General features: G+C 39.5%; 1 protein-coding gene across 1 annotated transcript in view; it reads left to right on the top strand.

Annotated features, from left to right (window-relative positions):
* Window positions 1-3,033: 3,033 nt before the first annotated feature.
* The window catches only part of schip1 (schwannomin interacting protein 1), a gene marked incomplete at both ends in the record, with an annotated part of 239,189 nt that continues 229,703 nt past the window's right edge, over window positions 3,034-12,519 (top strand). Inside the window, 4 exons of the mRNA XM_080503600.1 lie at window positions 3,034-3,056; window positions 3,315-3,396; window positions 9,675-9,742; window positions 10,237-10,323. Coding sequence (XP_080359726.1) covers window positions 3,034-3,056; window positions 3,315-3,396; window positions 9,675-9,742; window positions 10,237-10,323 — 260 coding nt within the window. The remainder of the gene's footprint in view (window positions 3,057-3,314; window positions 3,397-9,674; window positions 9,743-10,236; window positions 10,324-12,519) is intronic.

Genomic DNA, 12,519 nt, shown 5'->3' with positions numbered 1-12,519 from the left:
CAAAAAAAAAAAAGTGCTATTTTTTTATGATTCCACCAAAAAGCCTCAGCTCTCCCATATTATAACTGATTGCAGTTGCAGTTCAGAGTGAGGTTACTCACTGATATGTTCAGAATGATTTAAGTTGGGGTGTAAAGGGAGAGCCAAGAGTTAGACTTTGGAGTCTTCCCAAAACTGATTCAAAAAAATAAAGTTGTCACTTTATTTAACTTGAACATGTTAAAAAAAAACAAAAAACTGAATCAAAGTAAAACAACCAAATCAATGAAGCAATGTAGAAAAGATCACCTGTGATCGAAAAGAAGTAAAGATTTATTTTATCCTACCCCTTTGCATCTGCACATGACTGACAAATGCATTTTCAGTAATATTTATATTAATGAATGGAAATAAACTTTGACCTGATTATTAATAAATTATTTACCATTGAGATCTGGACCGGGAGTGTCAAACACATTTTAGTTGAGGAACCACATAAAGCCCCATTTCATCTCGACTGGACCGAACCAGTAAAATAGTGCCATAATCTTTCAATTTGTCTTTGTTGTGGCGCAGAGTATATGGTGCTGAAAATGTCGATATTTTCACAAAGTCAAACAAGCTCACTTTAACTGATTTTCCCAATTTGCATGGTGGTCTGGCAGGCTGGATCAGAGCCTCTTGCCGGCTGGTTTTGGCCCACGGGCCTCAGTTTTGACACACCTGATCTACACAATTGGTTATCAATTATATTAGAGTGTGCACCGCATGACAGAAAGTTAAGCTCTCTACAGCACCACTGTGACCACGCTATCCAGATTATGGGCAGTTCGAAAGAAAAACATATTTTCTTCAGACAGCATTTATTGAGAATTTGTGCAACTGTCGCCATGCAGTACAGTGAATTACAACAGGCAATTAAACTCGTACTAATAAAGTGATGCTGATCTTTATGGCTTATATACACTGGATGCCAGAACTTTAAAAAAAAACAAAAAAAAAACCAGTTGAAATGTGTTCAGGTATAACCTACGCACATTTTTGAATGTATTAACCAGACAGGCTGTTAATGACGCTGAAATAAAGGAAAATACTAATTTAAATGTGAATGTTGTGTTTTTGTTGTTACTCCTATGGGTCCCTCCAGCACATATACACACCACCCAGTCCAATGTTTACAGTCTTTGCAGTTTATAAAACAGCCCTACCATGTTATAGGCTTCATTGCAATATAGCCTTCCTGCTTGGCAAGCTCCATCTTTCTTGCTGTCTCACGTGTGTCTCTCTCTCTTCCGGTGTATACTGTGTGTATATATGGAGAGTTGTAATAAGTTGCCGTACAGCTGGAGTGTGCAATAAGTAATGCCTATTGTGCTGTTCTCAAGGACATATACAACTATCTTCAACAGCTATGCTAAACCACACTGATCTTGTAGATACAGGATAGATTACACTATTATTCAGTGTGTACTAATTGACAATGCTAAAATCGCCTTGCTCTTGTTTTGCATCCTGTAGTTGATTTAAGATTCTATTGAATAGGTTAGTCACACTGAAGAACCAGATTTGGGACATATGTTTAATGTCAGTAATGTTGACAGTGGGAAATGAAAGGCCTCCCCTTTAGAAAGTGAAATAATGAACTAACAAAAGAGAGATTAAATTTACAAACACACTAATGGTGATGGCTGCCAGGCACGGTGCTTGATCTCCAGTGGGTGGACATTTTAATACTTAGGCAGGGTGAGATAAAGATTGAATCCCCAGTGAAGAAACTATGAAGGAATACTCAAACTAGATAATTAAATGGTTGACTTTATCTGGTAGACTGGTTATTTCCCAATCGGAAAGTTGCTGGTTTGACTCCCTATGTCCACATGTCGAAGTGTCCTTGAACCTCAAATTGCTCGCAATGGATGGTCTTGGTGTCCATTGGTGTATGAAAGTGTGTGAATGGTATTAATGATGTAAAATCAGTTTAAATGTCCACATGAAGCCAAAGTTGAATCCAGAGAAGAGGATCTGAAACTATGTTGTCCAACAAAGTGTCCTCATAACAATGTCCTGTCCTCGCTATCTCATTACAGTCTTGATGGCTGTAATTCTAACATTCTCACTGTGAAGTAATTGCTATATATGTGAAATCCATTTACCATTTTGACTTATTATTCCACTTTTTTTTTCACATGTATTCAGGTCTCCTTAACATTGTACTGTCTTTCCCTTTACTTTACAACTTTTTTTCCCTTGTGGGCCAAACTCTCCCTTTCTTCTTTTTTGTTTTTATTTTGTTACTATATTGTAGCTGCGCAACATATAAAGTGATGAACAAATATTGTATTGTTTTTGCAGAGCTTGTAATTGTATATAATTGACCTTATTTACATAAAACGGTTATTTGTTTATTTTCAAAAGACAAAATGTGACTTGTTTTTGTTTTTGTTTTTTTACAATTATTAGTGAATATCACATATTGGAAGATGCTAAAAAAAAGTAGTGACACTGTGTTGAAACTACTGAATTGTTTGAGGCAGTAATAACCCACATATGAGCTTTAATAAAACGCATAATTGAACAAATAGCCTGCAGTCATAATTAATTTGACTTGCAAAGGCCATAGTATGATTTCCAGGTAATTGAGGCAGAAAATCAAAGACAAGAGGATGGAACTGCTTGAATCGCGTGTGCTTTATTTACTTATTTATTTTCCTCTCCACACCTTTGTAAACCAATTAACTCCTTACGCGTGAGCAAACCAACCTGCGCAGAGATATTTTGGATGCTTTGCACAACAATAGATATTGATACAATCGCAGCTTATGTCGTTTTCCCCAGAGAGGCCGCGTGCGGGATAATTAACGTCGAGATTAAAGCTGAGTTAAATGACGCCGTCGACAAGCTCACGGGCAGTCAGGGGAAGGGGTATAAAAGGAGGCGCGTGCGCTCCGCATCCCATTGGCTCCCGGAATTGTCCAAGTCTGGTGTCTCTCTCCGGCTGCTCCCCTCTCAAAGTCTTCACTTCATCTCTGTTTGACTGCGAGGACAGACATCGACATGCTGAGAAACGGAACATACAGGTTCGTATTGTACCCGGCGACTCGTTTTTTTTAAATGTCCCCCCCCCCCCCCCATTTTATTATTAACGCAATTGCGCGGCAGCAGTGTTTTATTACGGATAAACGCTGCAGTCCGGAGCCGCTTCGACACGCGGTGATGAGTGATAACATCCTGCAGACATGCAAGAAGAAGAAGCAGCAGCAAGCTACAGGATGCACAGATTGTAAAAGCTTGAAGCATATTTTGCGATGTGTTTAAGTTGGGTGATGTCCTTCCAGGAGCGTGTACCAGGGAGAGGAGGGGAGGCTGCGCAGCGCGTCTCGGGATAGGACGCACCTTGCTCTGCGTATTAACAACCAGGTGAGACTCAGTCGCTCAGAACTGATGTCATTACTGTCAACGACGTTATGTATGCATATATGTATATATATATATATTATTTTTTTTCGTTTTTAAAAAAACCCAACGTATAATATGCACTGTTCGTCCTCCACTGGAAACTCTATGCTTGACTCTCTTTCCCTTTCTTTTTTTTTAGGAGGGGGTGGGGTGAGAGCCTTTTTGTAATGATGTAATTCACTTTCTCAGCTTTTGTTTTTTTTAAGCTGCGAGTTAAAGTCTGGAGCATGAAAAAGAGAGACACTATTTTTTTCACACTATCTTTTGCAATTGTTTTCTAAACTTTTCAGCAAAAAAAACACACAAAAAAAAACACGAAGAGTGAAACATCTGCTTCCCACCTTTCACCTCCAAACTGCCCTGAAATGTTCTTCCTTTATTTATTCGCCCATTTAAATGGCACAATTGGCTGAATTCAATTTGGTTTAGGAAATTGCTTTTTTATGTTGGCCTGAGGCCACTTGATGATTTTTGTCATGGCAGCTAACAGAAAAGGTCTTGTTAATACTTTTTTTTGTGGTCTCTGTTATAAATGACTTCATTTTCAGCCAGATATAGTAAAGGCATAGGTGGCGGTCCTTCCTTGCAGCTCAGAGGGTTTCATGCACTGTACATTTTGCAACTCGCAGTATATTTAAATACAGTGAGCTGTTGTTGTAACTGACTTCACATTACAAATCAATTTGACTTCTGTTACCTTTCAAAATAAGTATGTGATGTCTCTTTTGCATGCTTGGATGGGTGTAGGTGCATAAGTTCACCTGGGTGTAGTGAGCTCCTGAATATTTAATGACAGTGATGTAGTGTTGCGCATTATCGGCTGCTGGGGATATTGAGCCTGCGAGATCTGAAAGCACTGTTCCATCACTGCTTTCGACTTACTCTGCAATATATTACAATGGTGCACCAGCCCCGTCGCACACTCTCTCGTGCACGCCCACATGTACTCGCCGATTGTCTTGCTCACTGCATGTTCTTGTGAACTTTCTCATTTTGACTCCACGTTTCCTCCAATCTGTTTCCCTTTGACCTACCTCATGCCTCCATTATCCTTTACATTTGTCACTGCAAACATATGAAGAGGCTTGGGTGAAATACTAATCAGTAATTGATGTGCGAAATTTGAGTAAGGTTTCAAATGCAAGTTATTGGTTATTGAGGCTTTCCCACTTGCTCTGTTTGTGTGAATGAGTCAGATTCATTGCCGAGGCAGGAACCCCCTGAGAAGCACATTAATCTATCCAGCTATTACCCCATAATCAATGGGACAGCTGAGTTTTATGGCCTGGGACCCGTGTTGTTAACCATTTTACAGAGAGTTTATTTAAACAGCATGCCAAAGGGGCCCCATTTAATGGGGTTAAGCGTGAAATATACAGTATAATACCGGTGGAACTGTTGACACAGCACTCGCAGCTGGAAGTTTCTAATCATTTATCAGTATTAGGCAGAAAGCCCCTTGTTGCTCCTAATTCATTGAACAATAAGAAAACTGTCCCAGTGCACCAGCCACCTAATGAATTCAAGTCTGTGCTCCACAAGGGGAGAAATACAACAAACTCAAGGGCCACTTACACTCGGCGTCGTATTAAAGGGCAGCACCGGTACGCCGACACAAGCCGTGGGAGACACAGATGTGGTGCTCTGACAAATATGGAGGGATGTATCATGTACATAGTGGGAGTGTGATGCCAGGGAAGGGTGTCATATTTCAGAAGTGCATTATCGTATCTCCCCCAGTGGGACGGGGCTGTGCTGAGTGCTGTTTGCGCTGGCTCACTCAAATGCTCCACGATTGAGTCGTAATAACCTGCACAGGAGCAAGATGAGCCTGCTCGCTGACAGATAGGTGTCTTTTGGCCCGCCACGGTCATATGATGAAGAATTATATGCAGCTTCTCTCTGTGTGTGTGTGTGTGTGTGTGTGTGTGTGTGTGTGTGTGTGTGTGTGTGTGTGTGTGTGTGTGTGTGTGTGTGTGTGTGTGTGTGTGTGTGTGTGTGTGTGTGTGTGTGTGTGTGTGTGTGTGTGCTAAATAGAAAATAAAAATAAATAAATAAAAAGGACCATTTAAATGCACCGTAACTCTTTCAACCCATTCATGTAGATGCATGGACACACACACACACACACACACACACACACACACACACACACACACACACACACACACACACACACACACACACACACACACACACACACACACACACACACACACACACACACACGGGCTGTGTAGTGCTTTCCATCTTATCCCTTTACCATGTCTTGCAAGGCTGGTTTGGATCCAGAGAGTGAGCTTAGTCTTTGATCGCTGAAAGAAGCCTCCTCATTGATGATAGGCATGTGTGTATCCTCACACTCCCTTCCACACCATATGTTAACCAGAGCAGCTCTATACTGGTTAATAGTAGCGGGGGAATTGTCCCAAGAGCTCCATTTTGCATTTTGATAGACTGTATGATCATTTTCTCGCTCTCACACCTCCTTCATCTCTACTCGTCACACCCCACCCACCTCCACACTTCTTGAGATATCTTCATCCTTCTCATTTTCAGTTATCTTGTGCCCACTTCCCTTTCCTTATCGAGAAGCTCTTGCATCCCTCATTGTGCACCCCATTTTTGTCTGCTTCAAATGTTCATTATCCTTCACTGCACTGTCATCGAAAAATGTATGGTAGTTAAGATTCATATCTATTTTGTGGACAGGAATCAGTTTCTCAAGTTAAGCCAGCCTGTAGAACAATTACTACATAACGAGTTGTGAAAATAGATCAGTCATCATATCACAGTGATTGCCACTAACTGGCTTCTTGCAGCTGCAGATTTGAGGAATAATTATTTAGAAAAAGTCAAAAGATTGAATAACGAATAATTATTCTTGCAGCCTAAATCTATCTTATTTTATATAAGTCTATTTGTGGACCTATTTTTTTTGGTTTGTGTATATACGGTTTGTGTGCTCCAGAAGAAATGCCTCTGTCTATTACTATTAACGGCCTAATTGTAGATATGCAATTGCCCTCATCTGTGCATGATACAAGTCTCGTTTATTTCATCTTATCTGCTCCTTATAGGTCATTTCACTATACCTGATTTAGCCCTGAAGTGACAGCTGCATTAGCTCATCACCATAAATATACACATCTATATATGTTGTTATCTGATCAGTATAAAATATTCTCGCTCCGCAGCCTCAGTCAATAACATTTTATCATTTGGGTTTTTATGTTAGGTGTGCTCACAAACCTGAATATCTTTGACTTTTTTTTCTTCTCCGTGTCTCTTCTTACCAATTCAGTTGGGATTTAAAGGTTTTCTGTTTTGGCTGTGAGGAAATAACCTTTTAAATTGTGTAATCACACAGACTCATCAGTAACACCTCTGTCTCTCAGAAGACTCCTTCTGGTACTCAGGCAAAAGAGTAAATGTTGACTTCCATATTACCTCTTGGACGCACTGCGCATGTAAATTGATTTCCGATGGGACGATTAATGAGCATCTCCACTGGTAAAGCTCTCCTGATTGGTCGTTTCCTTGAGTTGAGCAGCTGGTCAGGCAACAGCCTAATGCAGATGTTTCAGTGCCTCACTGGGCTGCAGTCACATCATCGGAGAGCACATTGATGCGTAGTTGTGTTTACGTGTGACTGCATGCATGCATGCATGCAGGTGTGTGTGTGTGTGTGTGTGTGTGTGTGTGTGTGTGTGTGTGTGTGTGTGTGTGTGTGTGTGTGTGTGTGTGTGTGTGTGTGTGTGTGTGTGTGTGTGTGTGTGTGCGTGTGCGTGTGCGTGTGCGTGTGCGTGTGCGTGTGCGTGTGTGTGCGCGCGCGCGCGCGCGCGTGCGGACTTTTGATAGACCACACCAGGTTGAAAGGTACAGAGGCCAGCATCGTCTGCCATCGATTTCTGCGATGGAACTGGAACTCTGAAAAATTACAATTTTAATAACTCATCAATTAAAGGAAAGCAGTCCCTCAGCTGTGTGCCATAGTTTTCTCTCCTCTTCCTTCCTCTTTTCTATCCGCCTCTCATTTTTCAGCAAGATAATGCTTATTACAGTCTACCTCCGCCTCTCAGTCTATTGATTGCTCTTATTTTGATATTGAAAATGATGCGATTATGTTGTTTGCAGCCCTGCAGAACAGGATCTGTTAATAACCTGGCCTTTCTGCAATCATGTATTCGACTATTGATCTAATAGATCACCCTATAGGCTGCAAGTCATGTGTTTTCCTGTCATCAGCTACGTTTATATGGCTCCCTTAGCATTTCTTATACAACTTCACTGCACTTTATCTTGTAAACAGACCAATGAAAGTGGTTGTAAATACACAAAAGTATTTGGTTATAAAAGCTGAAATTTTTTTTATTTCCTCTATGTTGCAAGTGTTGCAGGTTTTTGTTTAAGAATCAAAGAAATACTAACTATTTTTAAGAGGAGACTTTTTCTGCTTTAAGCATGTTGTTAGTTTTAAAGTTGCATTTTGCCATACACCAAGATAAGTGAGCAGCATATTAGTCATTTCTGATTATTAGTCATTATATTTTCAACAACAACCCTGACGCAGAATGTATTTCAGCCTAAAATCCTCTTGTTGAATTACATTTTTCAAACTTCCCACACCATCACTCCTCAATAAAACTCTCTCATTCTCATTTTTCATGCATGGTTATTTCAGCCTAAACATCTGCATGTGCTTATCATTTGACTTTGTGCAACACTTGTTGATACAGTAATTTTTTTGAGCCTTTGTTGGCCTCTTGCCTGGCATCCCGAACACTTAATCCACATTGGCTTTGTTTAGTGAAAAAGCATGAACATTCAGAACAGGGGAACTAATGTGGAAAGACAGCATCGTCCGAATATGAACATTTACACTGTGGAAGCTCACATGTCCACCAACACAGGCACATACTGAAATAGTGACCTGAAATCAATCACACAAAAATGTTCAGATATTTTTTTTTACATTTGCTTTTTAATTTTATAACAAAATATTTGTAGACCAAGTTAATGCAACTTTCTTCAGTCACTCTTTGCCGAAATTGAATAGAACTCCTAAAACCCTAAATTCATTGCAATTGTATCAAAGATTTGTTTATTTATTTGTTCATGTTATGTCATGCCATTTCACTATATATATATATATATATATATATATATATATATATGTATATATATATATATATGTATATATATGTATATATATATATATATAATTTGTCATCCATACATGAACAAAAAGGAACAGAGAGAAGATTAATCTTGTGTTATATGTTCCTATTAGCACTTTTCAACAAAATCAAATTAATTCAATTCCCCATCATTCCACCCCAACTCCTCACCAGGTCACAGATTGATGGATATCTAGCTAAAGTTTCATTTACTGATCATGTGTACATTTAGAATCTATTTCAATCATGTTCCGTCGCATGTCTGAAATGCTCATGTTCACTCGGATCAGAAACAAAGATTGATAAAAGGTCAAAAGTGCAAGACGCAACCGCTGGAATCAACTCAGTGAGCAGGGGGTGGGTGTTTCTGTGATATAGCAGCCAAAAGAGTCAAGCTGCAGGAATCGAACGCCCTGTTTAGTGCTGTTTTCCCCAGTATATGACGATCATGGTTCTTAATGCAAGAAAATTCAATAGATCTAACAAGGCCAGTGTCCTCCAGTAAATGCAAACATGAAAATACAGATTTGCAGAAATACTTGGATCTATCTGAATAAATCAACACAAGAGATGGAGGACTGTAGTTTTGAAAATCGCTATTTGACACTCGAGTTTCCTGGTGTCAGACCTGTAAATATTTATCAGACATACCCTTTCCGACACATCAGACTATAAATGTGCCTATGAACAAAACCAGATATCCTCCCTTTGTGGGGTTAATGGACAGATCACAGACACATTCAGCACTAAGACTTATTCGGGGGAATGCTTATGTGGTGAAGTAATTATACAAACTGCAGGAGATTCTGTATCATATCAAAAATCAATTACTCCTATGTCAATCTTTGGTATTTGTCATTTGAAAGCTGAAAATGTTTGTCGAAAATCTATTAGGAGATGTGATTTTAATTATATATTACATTTAGCTCATCTAACTCAAGGTTGTGAGGCACTGGAGACTATTCCAGTTGGCGATGGGAAGAGACAGAGTTCACTGAGGTGAAGTTGTCCTTGTTATATATTGGAATTAAAAAAAACATCTGTGCTTTCTCTTTGCAGGAAGAAGTGAAGAGGTGTCATCGCTACTGCAACCACAGTGGAGTGCAAGCAGTGCAAAAGGTGGAAAGGTAAAAAAGTGTTCCAACCTTTACATTAAAACATATATTTTAAGGATATGATGTGTTATATGGATGCTTTTCGCTTCACTTTCCTTAACCCTCATACTCCTATGTTGTCAATGCTGAAAAGATTCGGCATGCATGCTAAACGTAACAATAACTGCTGTGCCATTTATGATCTATTAAATGTTTTAAATCTACCAGAAACATGACAAGTAGAGCTATATATTACAGAGGCCCTTAGAACGTCTGCTGCACAATCACCCAATAAGACAAGATTCATCAGCATGTCATAAATTCGTAACGAGAACTTCTCAGCACCTTAATATTTCCTAAATGCCTGAATAGATGGAAATTATAATCTTAAGAGGGTTAGCGATGTTTTCTGAACTATAAACCTGTCACTCTGTAAATGGTTTACAAACGGCATTGTGTCATCAAATGTGTGCTTTATCTTTTTGGACTTGACAGTTGTGTTTACCTGCCTTGTTTTTGTGTGACAGAAGCTCTCTGAGTAGGAGCGAAGAGAAGGATGACAATAGTCCCCGTCACCGTGAGCAACAACAGCGTCTGGAGATAAAGGCCATTGTGTGAGTGTGACCTGAGGCTTATTTGTGTGTGATTGCGTTTACAAAATGACTGTCTCATTTCTACTTCGTGAGTAGCTTTCATACCGAGCAGCAAACACAATATATGTGACCTCAAAAGCAAATTGTTCTGGCTGTGTGGGAGAGCTCTATTTTATGTATGGCTCTCATTCAATTCTTGGGCTCAAAGGTCAGAGTGCACTCTTTTTAAGTGCCAGATTCCTGGTAGACTTCCCTCTAACAGTTTTAGTTCAACATGGTCCATTCTTATATTGGCACAACGTGGAAAGACAGCTCTGGCCTCAAGCTATCATTTCCTTGAAAGTCACGACTGCAGGAAAAGAAAGCAGTTTCTGTGTGAAGTTAACTTGATTGGGGTATAGAAAGGTGAGACTGAGAGAGAAAAAAAAAAGTGTCAAGACAAACTCATCAAAAAGGCAGTGGAACGGCAAGCATGGTGAGGCGGAGGCTGGAGCAATAGGAAGAGCAAATGGGATAAAAGTGGAGAAAATAGGGATGGACGAAGGAAGGGAGGGGGTGGTGGTATTGGTTTTAGAGCTGGGAGTTATGGCTTAATTCAATTTGTTCCATTTGGCTCAGCTGTCTCTCTCTGCTCCACTGGAGGTGAATGTGCTTCTCCATTGGGTAATTGATCCTGCACTCCATCCTGGACCCTGGTGTCGGGGTGACTACAGGGATGAAAGGGAGTGGGAAGTGAGAGCTGGCTCTTGAGGTTGCAGCCGAGGGGAGATAGGCTGGGAGAGGTCATCAAACAGGGTGAGCAGGATTCAAAGGCAATACATAAAGTGAAAAAAAAAAATGTGATAGAAAAAGAGGTTTGAGAATGAGAAGTTGAGTGAGACGGAGAGAGAGGTTGTGGTATGGTACACTGACATCATGCTTGGGACTTAAAATGAGCCCGTCGAATAAGCAGGTGTTATTTTTGTGACGCTATAATCTGACTTTTAATGATGATTTAAGTTCTTTAAAAGACACCTTAACAGTTATTACAATTATTTTCAGTAGCCTAAGGTGGCCATAACTATAATTGGTCTGAATAGTGAATATTGTGATATCTGTCAGCAATATACCCAATAGTGAGCAAAACATTGCACTTTAGTCACTTTATCTGATCAAAATTAATAATAAACATTTTTTTCAAGGTTTCTCCAAACTTGTTTGTAACTGCTTGAAAACCAACAGCTTCAATTGTGTAAATAAATACAATCAAATGAATACATTCTTTTTTTACAATTAGAGTGAAAGGACTTTGGTTTTCTTAGTTGTGTTATTTGATAACAGTCAGGGTCTGATTGAAAGTATCTTTTGGTAAAATGCATTTGAGGTGTACTTTGAGGTTTCTCCAACGTTACATCAGCTAACCTGGTTGGTGCAGGTCTTATGACCTGTACTCCAAACAACTGGGAGCTTTGAAGATGTTTTTGGTCAAGGTTCTACATAGCTGTCATCCTTTATTTTTTAGTTTTAACATTTTATGGTTTATTATTTTTATTGAGGAAGTAAAATAGTTAACACTATATGTTTGCTTTATTGTACAAACTTCAGCAATGGTCCAGGAGAGCAGGAATCTCAAGAGACCACTAGTTAGCAGAAGAAAGAAGCACTGTATATTGACTGAATCCAAGAAAGTCCACAGTTTAAAGAAGTGGACAAAACCTTTGAATCTAAACATCTCACAGATGTCACCTTCTTTTTAGACGTCAAGATCATTCTACTATTTTCTTTAACTTACTGAGTTTCCAACACACCTAACTAATCTTACAAGCGACTCTCAGAGGAGACAAAAATGTTCTTTCATGTTGCCCTAAGGAATGATGACCAGGTCCAGAGGTTCACACAGTAATGAAAGGTTTTTGAATACACAAATATATACATAAATATTTTTTTTCATTTCTAGACCAGTAGTTTAAAGTAGTTACTTTTTTTTCAACCTGGATTCAGACTGCTTCACATACAAGCTGCAGACCAGTTTTGGATTTCCAATTTTGCAAAACATTACAGTGACTTCACTGGTGAGTACACCCATTCTTTACTAAAGCAAAAGGCAGCTTCCCCGGGGTGCTCTCGATTTTAAAAATACCTTCTTATGGTTTTGCATAGTTGATAAATCTTTGAAGGCCTCAACACACGCAAAGCCAAATGGGTCCCAGTCCCCAGGTTGAAAACTACAATTCTCGG

Source organism: Blennius ocellaris (genome assembly GCF_963422515.1).
Source record: "Blennius ocellaris genome assembly, chromosome: 2".
NCBI lineage: Eukaryota > Metazoa > Chordata > Actinopteri > Blenniiformes > Blenniidae > Blennius > Blennius ocellaris.
The sequence above is the reverse complement of the archived record's forward strand: the minus strand, read 5'-3'. Positions and strand labels throughout refer to the sequence as shown.